This window comes from Amblyraja radiata, chromosome 4, assembly GCF_010909765.2.
Source record: "Amblyraja radiata isolate CabotCenter1 chromosome 4, sAmbRad1.1.pri, whole genome shotgun sequence".
Classification (NCBI taxonomy): Eukaryota; Metazoa; Chordata; class Chondrichthyes; order Rajiformes; family Rajidae; genus Amblyraja; species Amblyraja radiata.
The window spans coordinates 2,635,390-2,649,695 of record NC_045959.1 but is presented as its reverse complement, the minus strand read 5'-3'; the positions used below and the strand labels follow the sequence as shown (position 1 = coordinate 2,649,695).

The 14,306-nt window shown below is 43.4% G+C and overlaps 1 protein-coding gene across 2 annotated transcripts in view; it reads left to right on the top strand.

Annotated features, from left to right (window-relative positions):
- dcaf13 (DDB1 and CUL4 associated factor 13) overlaps positions 1 to 14,306 on the top strand; it is a 66,300-nt gene that overhangs the window by 11,403 nt on the left and 40,591 nt on the right. For both annotated transcript variants that reach the window (XR_004411624.1, XM_033018907.1), the window contains exon 3: positions 11,680 to 11,787. Coding sequence is in view for 1 of the 2 variants with exons in the window: in XM_033018907.1 (XP_032874798.1) it covers positions 11,680 to 11,787 (108 nt within the window). In the remaining variant the exon portion in view is untranslated. The remainder of the gene's footprint in view (positions 1 to 11,679; positions 11,788 to 14,306) is intronic.

Below are 14,306 nucleotides of genomic sequence, written 5' to 3'. Positions count from 1 at the left end.
AAATCTATGATAAAAATAACATGTAATGTAAATTCTGAAATGTTTGGTAAAGGATAGTTGTGCAGCATGCTTTTTTATTTGAGCAGTATCTGTGCCATTATGAAGTGATATTTTGAAAATGATGGACAATGGAATTCGGCATGGATCATTTGCTTGTCTACGATTTAGTATTTTGCTGAAGTAATAAAGTTGTTTGATAATAGAATGATTTGTGTGCAGGTGGACTTTCAAGATGTATTTGATGATGAGCATGTTTACAACCTGTGGTGTTAAAGGCATTGGCGATGCAAAATTGCTCTTTTTCTATGCAATAGCTAGTGATGACTGTTTGGGGAAAGTATACAAGTGTGTCCCCATTTTTATACCAGCTATCTTCCCTCTCTATTCTTAGTCCTCGTGCATAGTTTCGACCTGCAATGACATTAATTCCTTTCCTCACAGACGCTGCTCGTCTTGCAGAATTCCTCCAGCAGATGGTTGCTATACATCAGGGGTCTGCAACCTTGTTCTGCATAGGGGCCAGGACGCATGTCTGAAGGGATGTCGGGCCACATCTATCACGTGTACACATGGATCCTGCCCCGGATGGCAGGCATTAAATCATGTTCACAGAAGGTAGACAAAAATGCTGGAGAAACTCAGCGGGTGAGGCAGCCTCATGCAATCTTTGCATGTCTCACCCGCTGAGTTTCCCCAGCATTTTTGTCTACCTTCGATTTTTCTAGCATCTGCAGTTCTTTCTTAAACGTGTTCACAGAAGGTTCGCGGCCGTGTCGACGGCTTTGCACAGGATGTGGTACAGGAATAGGGGAGGGGGTGGAGTGGGGGGGAGGAAGGAACGGGGGAGGGGGAGGGGGGGGGTGTGGGGAGGAGGGGAAAGGGGGAGTGTTGGGAGGGGGGAAAGGGGGTGGGGCGGAAAGAGGGGAGGGGGGGAAAGAGGGTGTGGGGGGGAGGGATGGTGCTTTAATCTAAGGTGCAACAAAACAATCAAGCACACGTCAGCAGCAAATCTTCTACACTTAAACACTAATCTAGACAAAGACAAATTACACGGCTCGAAATTAGCGGTTGCCCGGGTGCCAATGACCACCCAAAGTGCTGCCGAGCAACCTAAATGCAGAGTCATTTTGCCTGGCTTGTCACTGCAGATACTGGTTTATACCGAAGATAGACACGAAAAACTGGAGTAACTCAGCGGGTCAGGCAGCATCTCTGGAGAAAAGGAACGTGACGTTTCGTGTCGGTGGCGACGACGCAGTGCGGAGCAAAGAGACGGGATGTGGGGTGACGGAGGGCCGGAGCAAAGATCCTATAGGATATTTGGCAGTGTTAGCGGCTCCTCCTCCTCCTCCAGCATCCCTCCCGCCCTGATAGCGGCCGCTGCTTGCCAATCCGCTAATGGCGATACCACTTTCAAAACAAACCCTCCCCCGGGAGGAGGGAGGGAGTGTGAACAGATTCATCGTGCACAGACCCTCCGATCCATACTACACTGATCCCCCCCCCCCCCCCATTCATCCTGTAGTGATCCCCCATCAATCCTGTAGTGATCCCCCCCATTCATCCTACACAGACAGTCCGATCCACACTATACTGACCCCCCACCCCCATTCATCCTGTACTGATCACCCATTCATCCTGTAGTGATCCTTCCATTCATCCTGTACTGATCCACCCCATTCAACCCCACTGACATCACCTCTATGTTTGATAATCAATCCTCAGTATTGTCTCAGAGTATTTTCAGCCAATTATACTCGCAACACTGGGCTCCCAGTACTGTTACGGAGTCCTTGAACTTATCTGAAGTTCTAATACTACTCACGTAGGCGGGGCCTTCAATCCCCTAAGCTTCTCTCCTTCCAACCTGCTAAGTACTGGACTTCAGCACGTGTCCGCTTCGCTCAGGCTTTCGATGCCGATCTTTAAAGTGTCCTTCCAATCGCACCCTCACCCCAGGCAATTCAGGTATCCCAGTCTGAGCGGGGCCTCCAACCCCTGAAATCTCTTTGGTGTCAGGCCAACTCAATGGCACCTGACCGCAACAGGTGTTGACTAAGTAAGGTGTGGGGACTTTAACCCACTAGAGAAAAGCCTTGTGAGCCTAACCCCCACCACGCCCTTCGGCAAGGACTCTATCTCTCCAAGACTACTATTCTCTGATCTTTTTTTTAATTTTATTTTTTTAAATTATTTTTATTAGAAGTACGGTAAATTACAATAATACACAACACATATCTTAATACATTTTTTGTACCGCTTCATTTTTTTGAGCTTTAAGAAAAAGATCGAAGTAAGGAAAATAAAGAAAGTGCGCAAGAGTCGTGAAGTGCAAGAGAGTGTTGGGAAAAGAAAGCCCCTTAGAAAAGAAGTTAGAGAAGGAAGTAAAGTAAGAAAGTAGACCCTAGAAAAGAAAGAAAAAGAAAGTAGGAACAATCGCTCTATTATAATATTATACTCCGCAGAAAGGGGACTACCAACCAAGTCTGTTTTTGTTGTTTTTCCTCCCATTGCCAGGCCCGGATACCATTTATTTATTTATTTATTTTTAAAATTACTGTTGCACCTCATGCTTGTAATAGGTCCAGAAACGTAGACCACGTCTTTTGGAATTGGTCTGCTTTACCTGCTAAGAGGAATCTCATCTCTTCCAGATGTAATGTTTCAAACATATTTGATGTCCACATTTTTATTGTTGGTGTGGGCGCATTTTTCCAGAATTTAAGTATGAGCTTTTTTCCCATTATTAGCCCGTAATTGAATAAATTCTTCTGATACACATTTAATTCAGGGATACCTTCCGATATTCCAAAAATGATCCATTCTGGTTTTGGTACCAGTTTTATTTTAATTAATTTTGAAAAAATATCAAATATTTCATACCAGAATTTTTGGATTTTTGTACAAAAAACAAAAGAATGCGCTATGGTAGCTTCTTGACACAGACATTTATCACAGATTGGTGAAACATTAGGAAAGATTTTATTTAATTTAGTTTTTGAATAATATAGTCTATGTAATGTTTTGAATTGGATGAGCGTATGTCGTACATTGATCGAACATTTATGCACCTGTAGTAAATGATTATCCCAGCTCTCTTTTGAAATTTTTATAGCTAATTCTTGTTCCCAGTCTCTTCTAATTCCATCTGTTGTGGGTATTTCTATGTTTAAAATGATATTATATAAGTGCGATATTAGATTAGCTGAGAAAGAATGGGAATCAAAACGCTTGAAGATCTGTATGAATTGGGAAAATTACTATCATTTCAACAACTACAACTGAAATATAATTTGAAAAATAACCAATATTTTAAATATCTTCAAATTCGTGATTATCTGAAAAAATACACAAAAGACTATCATAATATGCCTTCCGACTTACTAGATGAAGCAATGAAGACAAAGGCGGAATCAGCTAATCTAATATTCTCTGATCTTGTCAGGAATCCCAACACAAGCACGCAACTGATCAATTCGTCCTGATCAGCGAAGCGGGGAAAACCGATGTGAAAACCGCACCGTGGCGCTGATTTCTCCTCTCGCTATCTGGAACAACCACTCCCTGACTGCAAACTTATGTCTGGGGCTCCGTTGAGATCCTGGATGAACCCGTAATGTAATTCTGCTCCTAATCTCACCCCATTAGTCTGGTTCAGTAAAACACTGAGTCAAGCACTGGATCAACTAAACTTCTTTATTCTCAAACACAAACACGCTTTCTATATGATACCTAACCAACACCACGAGTCCGATCCTTGTCTCTACTCGTCCAAGCCCTTCAGCCTCGTGTGAATTGACACCTCAGGCAAGTCAGCACGGTCCCAAGTGCTACCCCAGTAGATCAACGCAGACTCATGTGGTGTCCCCTCTTATATACTGTATCGGACCTGTGGGGGGTGGTGGTGGGGGCGGGGGCAACCCCTACAAACCAATCATAAATAAAGATCATACAATACATTAATTGACAGTCCCCTAACCCAATCACAAAATACCCAATTATATTGTTTCTACATAAAGTTCCTAATGGACAACAGTCCCCACAAGTAAAGAAACATTTTATCACGTAACATAAACAATTCGGACAAGGCTCCATGCCTTGACCAATCACAAGATGACAGTGCAAAGACCCTGCAACATAGTTAACAGTGGTATTATAACGTACCTTTCCCCAACCAATCCTGTTCATGCATTTACAGCAAGGCTCAGTTCTTTCTGCAAAACCCTCATACATACAATTGAGGGGACATGTGGACATCACCCTGCACTTACCTTCCTCCCAGGACCCAGACATTCTGGAGCCATGAACCTCATGGCTTTGCAAAACCTGCTTGACATCTTTCTACAAAAGCTGCAAAGGCAGAAATCCTCCATTTTGTCACATATCAAATTGGCCAATATTATCACCCATTGTCCATTGTCTATTTTATTCTTGTTTCTCAGTCTCATAGTGGCTTCTTTGACTTTCATTGGCACAACTTTGGTTGATAACCAGCAATAAAAGTTTCCAAAAGTGAAAGACTGGAGGAAAGACTAGATGCTTGGAGCTCTCTTATACCTGCATTAAGGAGGCAATTAAACACCTGAGCATTTACAAACACCTGTGAAGCCGTGTATCCCAAACATTATGGTGCCCTGAAATGGGGGGACTATGTTTAAATACAGCTGTAATTTCTACATGGTGAAACCAAAATGTGTAAAAATACCCTTTAATAAAATCTGACAATGTGTACTTTAACCACATATGATTTTTTTCCTATTACGAATCTCAAATTGTGGAGTACAAAGACAAATAAATAAATGGTGGGTCTTTGTCCCAAACATTATGGAGGGCACTGTATATCAGTGTCTCAGACCAAAATGATCCAGTGCATGAAATACAAGTTGTCACGTTTTCAGATCCTTATTTTAAAAACCTGTAATTCTGGTAACTATTAAAGATCTGATCTCTGTTGTTAAATGATGTTACTGTAGAGGGAGACAAATTCTGCTTGATTGTGGCAGGAACAAGACATTTGTTTCTATTATTCTGATCAATTATGAATTATATAAATAAACATAAATTCACTCTGGATACAAAAGAGACCACATTTTCAGAAAACTGTTTAACAGTACTCATTTTAGTGTTAGATTTTTTTTCAGTTATTTTTCGTCAGATACTTGATTCTTTGCTTCATGTAAAGCATGAGCCCTATTTTACTTTGTTCAATCTCACACTACAGAATCATACACCATTATTGGTGTAGCGAGAAAAACCTTCCCATTCCCAGTCACCCTTGGATCAGTGATCTCTTGTCCACAATTATAGATAGGTTGTTGGCTGTAACCTAATCTTGCTATACCACCAGAATCATTGCCCTTATTTTGCAGTTCTGTAAATTACACCCGTTCTGCTCTATCTGTTTTCTGGGCTGACAAATTGCAAATCAATTTATTTTGTAGATATGACTATTCCTACAAAGTAATCCAAACTGCCAATTATCTTTTTGTATTGTAAAGCCATTAATTTGATTAAAATAGCACCAGCAGCAATTCTGACAGAAGTTACCAAAACTTTCACTGTTTAAGACCAAGTTGAATATCTAAAGGTAGATACAAAATGCTCGAGTAACTCAGCGGGACAGGCAGCATGTCGAGAGAAGGAATAGGTGACGTTTCAGACCCTTCTTCAGAGACTTCACCCATTCCATCTCTCTAGAGATGCTACCTGTCCCACTGAGTTACTCCAGCATTTTGTGTCTATCTTCGGTGCAAACTAGCATCTGCAGTTCCTTCCTACACACTGAATATCTAAAGGATTATTTTAGTGACCTGAAACTAGGCAAATAATTATTTTTTTTGTCTTTGAATGTCTACAATAACTCAGAGTTTCATCCTTGCTGGGTTTAAAAATGCAAATACGAACTTGAACTAACACTCAGTCTATGGAAATATTTCATATTTTGCTATTACTTTTCAGTTATATTTTTGCAGGTGTTTATATTCCATACAAATCTCCCTTTCTATCTCATCTCAACTTGTCCTATTTTCTGTACATATACATCCACTCTTATTTTGAAAGGATGTATGCTATTTTGGATCAGACATCATTTGATACTGTGCAGTCAGTGAACTTAAAAACAAAAATCAAAATCACTGGGTATCAAGGGGAAAGCATCGATTTGGAGTTATACTTCATCAAAGAAGATGATTGGAAATCGATCATCCCAGTCCCAGACATAGCTACAGAATTGTCTCAGAACAACATAATAGTCCCTACCATCTGCATTTACTTAAATTATAATTAAAACACAAACTTCTTGTGCTATAACTCCAGGATAAGCGCTCAACTAAGAAAACGAAGCCCAAAACCAAACGTATTATCTAGCTAAACACACCAACTTACAATAAATGACTCCATATGTAAAAAAAAGCTACCTACATATTAATTAGCTCATTAGCAAAAAAACTAATCCTAGAGATGCAAGTATATCATTGGGGCCATCAAGTGGGCACCTCCGTTCATTGGTGTGTCATTGAGTTAGGCCCACGACATCTCAGGAAGGCCCAATAGTTGGTTCTGGTGTCCCAGCCTTTTCCTTTCATGTCTCATTCATTATTTTCCCAAGGCACCGTCAGTTCTATAAAATTCATTATTCGCTGACTAACTGACCATAACACTATATCTATCTTAAATATTGCTATATTTAAGAGGGAGTTAGATGTGGCCCTTGTGGGGGTATGGAGAGAAGGCAGGTACAGGATACAGAGTTGGATGATCAGCCATGATCATATTGAATGGTGGTGCAGGCTCGAAGGGCCGAATGGCCTCCTCCTGCACCTATTTTCTATGTTTCTATCAGGCCTCAAACTAGTAGTAATTATTTCCTGTGGAATAACAAGTTTTCCTCCTAAATCTATCCGCATCTCCCATTCATTAGCTCCTCGTAACTGGCCTGATTCATACCTATCTGCAAACTTTCCACCTCAAACTTTCTCTCCCTCACAGACAAAATGAATGGCTACATTCCCAGTCCTGATGCCCACTGAATTCACCTGTACTCTCCTCCTCTCAATTGCTGCAGCTATACACTTCAATACCTGGTTATGCCGCAAAGTATACCGATCCTGAGAGACTAGTCCTACATCCTGATAAAATATGCCTCAACTTTGCCACCTCTGAACACAAGGGACATGCCGGATACCCACCTACCTATTGTTTGAGGTTCTGCAGTGATGGCAGCACATTATAAATAGCCCTTATAAGGAATCTTACATGACCCGCCTCCATGCATCATAGGTCCGTTCATCTAAACCTCCACTTTTCTACACTTTCCCAGTTCATCCACTATCCCTGCTTAACCGTAGCTACTGCCGTTGCACAACTCACTGCTTCCTCCTGACGAAGTACCTGCTCGACAACCAATTTCCTCCTCTCTGTTGGACCTGCCTTACTCCACACTGGCTTCCCTGTGCTGCACCCTACAAACAATGTCTGCATGCCTCAGAGCTGCTTGTGTTTCTTCTATTGCCTGCTTTGAGTTCCATTTCCTCCTAGTTACACTTGGCACCAGATTACGAACTAAGGCATCCTTACACCCTGATAATTGCAACTATAACCTCATCTTTGCACCTCTGTTTGGCTAGATAATGGTAAATGGAGAATACCTTTCCCATTTAAAGCCACATTACTAAGACACCGAGGAACTCCTAACCAATCACTCTAACCTTTCCACCTTAGAAATTGGCACCTCATATGCTATCCATGGCCATAATCTATTACCTTTTTTCCAGTATTGATGTGGATAGAGAACTGGCTGGCTGACTGGAAGCAAAGAGTAGGAGTAAACTGGTCCTTTTCAGAATGACAGGCAGTGACTAGTGGGGTACCGCAAGGCTCAGTGCTGGGACCCCAGCTATTTACAATATATATTAATGATCTGGATGAGGGAATTGAATGCAACATCTCCAAGTTTGCGGATGACACGAAGCTGGGGGGCAGTGTTAGCTGTCAGGAGGATGCTAGGAGGCTGCAAGGTGACTTGGATAGGTTGGGTGAGTGGGCAAATGCATGGCAGATGCAGTATAATGTGGATAAATGTGAGGTTATCCACTTTGGTGGCAAAAACAGGAAAGTGGACTATTATCTGAATGGTGGCCGATTAGGAAAAGGGGAGATGCAACGAGACCTGGGTGTCATGGTACACCAGTCATTGAAAGTAGGAATACAGGTGCAGCAGGCAGTGAAGAAGGAAAATGGTATGTTAGCATTTATAGCAAAAGGATTTGAGTATAAGAGTATCAATACTGAACCCCCAATATCATGTGCTTTAAGTTTGTATACTAATCTCTTATGTGGGACCTTGTCGACAGCCTTCTGAAAGCAGATATAACACATCCACTGGTTCTCCCTTATCCACTCTACTAGTTACATCCTCGAAAAATTCTATAAGATTCGTCAGACATGATTTACATTTCATAAATCCATGCTGACTTTGTCCAATGATTTCACCACTTTCCAAATGTGCTGCTATCCCATCTTTAATAACTGATTCTAGCAGTTTCCCCACTACCGACGTTAGACTAACTGGTCTGTAATTCCCCGTTTTCTCTCTTCTTCCCTTTTTAAAAAGTGGGGTTACATTGGCTACCCTCCAATCCTCAGGAACTACTCCAGAATCTAAAGAGTTTTGAAAAATTATCACTAATGCATCCACTATTTCTGGGGCTACTTCCTTAAGTACTCTGGGATGCAGCCTATCTGGCCCTGGGGATTTATCGGCGTTTAATCCATTCAATTTACCTAACACCACTTCCCGGCTAACCTGGATTTCACTCAGTTCCTCCATCTCATTTGACACCCGGTCCCCTGCTATTTCCAGCAGATTATTTATGTCTTCCTTAGTGAAGACAGAACCAAAGTAGTTATTCAATCTGAATAACTTCTTCAGTCTGAAGAAGGGTTTCGGCCCGAAACGTTACCTATCTCCTTCACTCCATAGATGCTGCTGCACCCGCTGAGTTTCTCCAGCATTTTTGTGTACCTTAGTTATTCAATTGGTCTGCCATGTCCTTGTTCCCCATGATCAATTCACCTGTTTCTGACTGCAAGGGACCTACATTTGTTTTAACTAATCTTTTTCTCTTCACATATCTATAAAAGCTTTTGCAGTCAGTTTTTATGTTCCCTGCCAGTTTTCTTTCATAATCTATTTTCCCTTTCCTAATTAAGCCCTTTGTCCTCCTCTGCTGGACTCTGAATTTCTCCCAGTCCTCTGGTACAGGGGTTGTACAGGGTCTTACAGGGTCTTGGTGAGACCACACCTGGAGTATTGCGTACAGTTTTGGTCTCCCAATCTGAGGAAAGACATTCTTGCCATAGAGAGTACAGAGAAGGTTCACCAGACTGATTCCTGGGATGGCACGACTTTCATATGAAGAAAGACTGGATAGACTCGGCTTGTACACGCTAGAATTCAGAAGATTGAGGGGGGATTGTATAGAAACGTACAAAATTCTTAAGGGGTTGGACAGGCTAGATGCAGGAAGATTATTCCCGATGTTGGGGAAGTCCAGAACTAGGGGTCACAGTTTAAGGATAAGTGAGAAGTCTTTTAGGACCGAGATGAGAAAATCATTTTTTACACAGAGAATGGTGAATCTGTGGAATTCTCTGCCACAGAAGGCAGTTGATTGGCTATATTTAAGAGGGAGTTAGATGTGGCCTTTGTGGCTAAAGGGATCAGGGGGTATGGAGAGAAGGCAGGGATGGGATGAGTTGGATGATCAGCCATGATCATATCGAATGGCAGTGCAGGCTCGAAGGGCCGAATGGCCTACTCCTGCACCTATTTTCTATGTTTCTATGTTTGAAAGTAGAAATATTCAAATCGAGCTTTCAGTTGCCGGTCACTTTGATTTGTCTTCCCCTTTCACGCTCTGACCCATTTGTAGCCTCCTGCATTATAGCTAGGCTTGGGTAGCCTAGGGCGCGTTTTCCCCCCCTCCCCCCCGTCTCTATCCCCCGCCCCTCTTGGAATGCGGGCCGGCCCAGGTGCTCTGTGTCCAGCTGGGGTCCGGGGGAGGTGAGTGTCAGTGACCCAGGGACCGGGCATCGGAGCGGGGCCTTAGTCCAAGATCCATCCTCACGGCTTTGGAGGCGGCACCTCCATTCCTGGCTCCGGGGTTAAATCTCCATGGGGTGTGGACAGAGCGGCTGACGGACACAGAGCCGCCGGAGGTGAGGGTGGGAGGTGTGAGCGGTGCCTCGGGGATTGGTACTGGGACCACCGGCATGTCTCACCTTTAGACTCTAAACTAAACTCCTTTTTTTCCCAAATCATCCCGCGGGCCGGTAGTTTGAGAGCCCTGCTTTAAAACAAGGCCCTGTAGTTCTTGAATCACATACTCCGGGGAAAAAGAATATGCATTCACCTCATATATTCCCTTCATTGTTTTTACTCGCCTCAAAAACACTTTTTGCTTTAATTTGAATTTCCAGCAACTGAGTGTCAAATGGAATCATTAGCACTGCAGAATTTGCCATTTTAAATAGTGTGCGATGGGCTTAATCCAATCAAATTGTTCGTTATTTACGGGCAACTCGCTGACAGAAAGCTATTCTCATTGGTGAGTGTGGTCACCAATGAGTGTGGAAGCCTTGGGCGAATTGAATTTTTCGTGACTTTCTTAATTAAAATTTAAAAATTTGAGCGTGAGACTACTGTGATCAGCATTAGAGCGTGAGAATCGAGTGAAATGCGTGATTCTCACGCTCAATGCATGAGAGTTGCAGCCCTGATATATTGCTGCCTGAACTTTATAATGAATTCTGCAATTTAAGATTATTTGCTTTCTGTATTTGCATCGGAACTCCCTGCCTGTTTGTGATATAGGTTCAGTATTTATTTGTCAATTAGAATATCCTGACCTGCAATGCACAGCACAACTTTTACATTCCTCGGTTTGTGTTCCCACCTTTAACAACCCATTTCATAGTTTTTATTCTTTGCTCAGAATCCTTCTTTCCACAGCAGTCGTGACCTCGCCTTATTCTCTTCGCCCTATGTTTTCCCAACCCCACTGCAACTTTCACCAAGTTTTCTCTGATCTATATCTTGGTAACCATATGGACAGTAATTATGGCTGTTGGTATTCTGTGAAGAAGTGAAATTAGATTTTGTTTTTAATGATAAGAGGGACTTGCTGGTTTTGTTTCTACACCATGTAATTGAGAAGAGAAGGGTGACATCCTGTTTGACCTCGCCAGTCTTTCACCTAATGTCCCTTTACATGGTTTACTCCTACATATTTGTTATATAGCAAAATAACAACTCAGTTGGCATGCACTGGTATCAGAAAACATTCTAATTTATTTTGCAGTTAAATTTCTGTCCTTGAACTGAATATCAATTTGAGAGAAATCAACATTTGCAAGTGTTTCACTGCTAGGTGCATCAGGATTCTCTTGCATGCCCAAGGGAAAACAATATCATCAATAATGATAGTACTTTAAAATGTACCATCATCTATTTTCCATGTATAAATTGAATCCCTTGCTTAAAAATCACTTAAAATTTGAGTTTCGCTGAAATTGTTTATAAAAATATTTTTTGAAAGAGACTCTACTTGTACAACTTTTGGAAAAATATAATTTCTGCAATTCTTTATATAATGTGAATGTTCTATTATTTTTGTGTAGATCAAAGTTTGGAACTTGATGAAGCGTGAATGCATCCGTACAGTGCAAGCGCACACAGGTTTTGTCAGAGGCATCTGTTCTAGATTCTGTGGTACATCATTTTTTACAGTAAGTATAATAATAATAATAATAATAAATTTTATTTATGGGCGCCTTTCAAGAGTCTCAAGGACACCTTACAAACATTTAGCAAGTAGAGTAAAAACATGTAAGCGGAATGAAATAAATAGTAGAGACATGACTAGTACACAAATTAAAGACAGAATTCAATTCAAAACAAAATATGAGGCAATTCAAGCACAGATGAAAAGGGAGGGGGACGTGGGGCTAAGGATAGGCAGAGGTGAAGAGATGGGTCTTGAGGCGGGACTGGAAGATGGTGAGGGACACGGAATTGCGGATCAGTTGGGGGAGGGAGTTCCAGAGCCTGGGAGCTGCCCTGGAGAAGGCTCTGTCCCCAAAACTGCGGAGGTTGGATTTGTGGATGGAGAGGAGACTGGCTGATGTGGATCTGAGGGACCGTGAGGGTTGGTAGGGGGAGAGGAGGTCAGTGAGATATGGGGGGGGCAGATGGTGGAGGGCTTTGTAGGTGAGGACCAGGATTTTGTAGGTGATCCGGTGGGAGATGGGAAGCCAGTGAAGTTGTTTGAGGACTGGAGTGATGTGATGCCAGGATTTGGTGTGAGTGATGAGTCGGGCGGCTGCGTTCTGGACCAGTTGGAGTCGGTTGATGTAGGTGGAGCTGATGCCAAGGAGAAGTGAGTTGCAGTAGTCCAGTCGGGAGGAGATGAAAGCATGGATGAGTCTTTCAGCAACGGGAGGTGTGAGAGAGGGTCTGATTTTGGCGATGCTGCGGAGGTGAAAGAAGGAGGTTTTAATGACATGGCGGATGTGAGGCTCAAGGGAGAGGGTGGAATCAAAGATCACGCCAAGGTTGCGGGCCTGGGGAGATGGGGAGACAGTGGTGCCGTTGATAATAATAAATAATAATACATTTTATTTATGGGCGCCTTTCAAGAGTCTCAAGGACACCTTACAAAAATTTAGCAGGTAGAGGAAAAACATGTAAGGGGAATGAAATAAATAGTAGAGACATGACTAGTACACAAAGTAAAGGCAGAATTCAATTCAATACACAATATGAGGCAATTAATGCACAGATGAAAAGGGAGGGGGACGTGGGGCTAAGGATAGGCAGAGGTGAAGAGATGGGTCTTGAGGCGGGACTGGAAGATGGTGAGGGACACGGAATTGCGAATCAGTTGGGGGAGGGAGTTCCAGAGCCTGGGAGCTGCCCTGGAGAAGGCTCTGTCCCCAAAACTGCGGAGTTTGGCATTGTGGATGGAGAGGAGACCGGCTGATATGGATCTGAGGGACCGTGAGGGTTGGTAGGGGGAGAGGAGGTCAATGAGATATGGGGGGGCCAGATGGTGGAGGGCTTTGTAGGTGAGGACCAGGATTTTGTAGGTGATCCGGTGGGAGATGGGAAGCCAGTGAAGTTGTTTGAGGACTGGAGTGATGTGATGCCAGGATTTGGTGTGGGTGATGAGTCGGGCGGCTGCGTTCTGGACCAGTTGGAGTCGGTTGATGTAGGTGGAGCTGATGCCAAGGAGAAGTGAGTTGCAATAGTCCAGTCGGGAGGAGATGAAGGCATGGATGAGTCTTTCAGCAGCGGGAGGTGTGAGAGAGGGTCTGAGTTTGGCGATGTTGCGGAGATGAAAGAAGGAGGTTTTAATGACATGGCGGATGTGAGGCTCAAGGGAGAGGGTGGAATCAAAGATCACACCAAGGTTGCGGGCCTGGGGAGATGGGGAGACAGTGGTGCCGTCGATGGTGAGAGTGGGGTTATTGATTTTGCTGAGTGTGGCTTTGGAGCCTATGAGGAGGAATTCTGTCTTATGGCTGTTGAGTTTGAGGAAGTTATGTTGCATTCAGGTTTTTATAGCTGACAAACAGGAGTTGATATGGGAGACGGGGGCTTGTGGGGGGATTTGGTGCCGAGGTAGATCTGGGTGTCATCGGCGTAACAGTGGTAGTCCAGGTTGAAGTGGCGGAGTATCTGACCAAGGGGGAGGATGTAGATGATGAAGAGGAGGGGGCCGAGTACGGAGCCTTGGGGAACACCTTGAGTGACTGTGGCTGTAGCAGAGGTGTGGTTATGGTGAGAGATGAAGTGGGATCTGTTGGAAAGGTAGGAACAGAGCCAGCTGAGTACAGAACCTTCAATGCCAAGGTCCCCAAGTCTGGTAAGCAGGATGTTATGGTTCACTGTATCGAAGGCTGCACTCAGGTCGAGGAGGATGAGGATGTTGAGGGAACCCGTGTCAGCAGAGGTGAGGAGGTCGTTGAGGACTTTGAGGAGAGCAGTTTCTGTGCTATGGAGGGGGAGAAAGCCAGATTGGAGGGGTTCGAATAGGTTATACGCAAGGAGGTGGGAATGAAGTTGTGACGCAACGATACGCTCCAGGGTTTTTGAAAGAAAGGGGAGGTTTGAGATTGGGCGGTAATTAATGAGAGAGGAGGGATCAAGACCAGGTTTCTTTAAGATTGGTGTGACAGCAGCAGTTTTGAAAGCGGAGGGGACAATTCCTTGGGACAATGAGGAGTTGAAGAGATTAGTGAGGTAG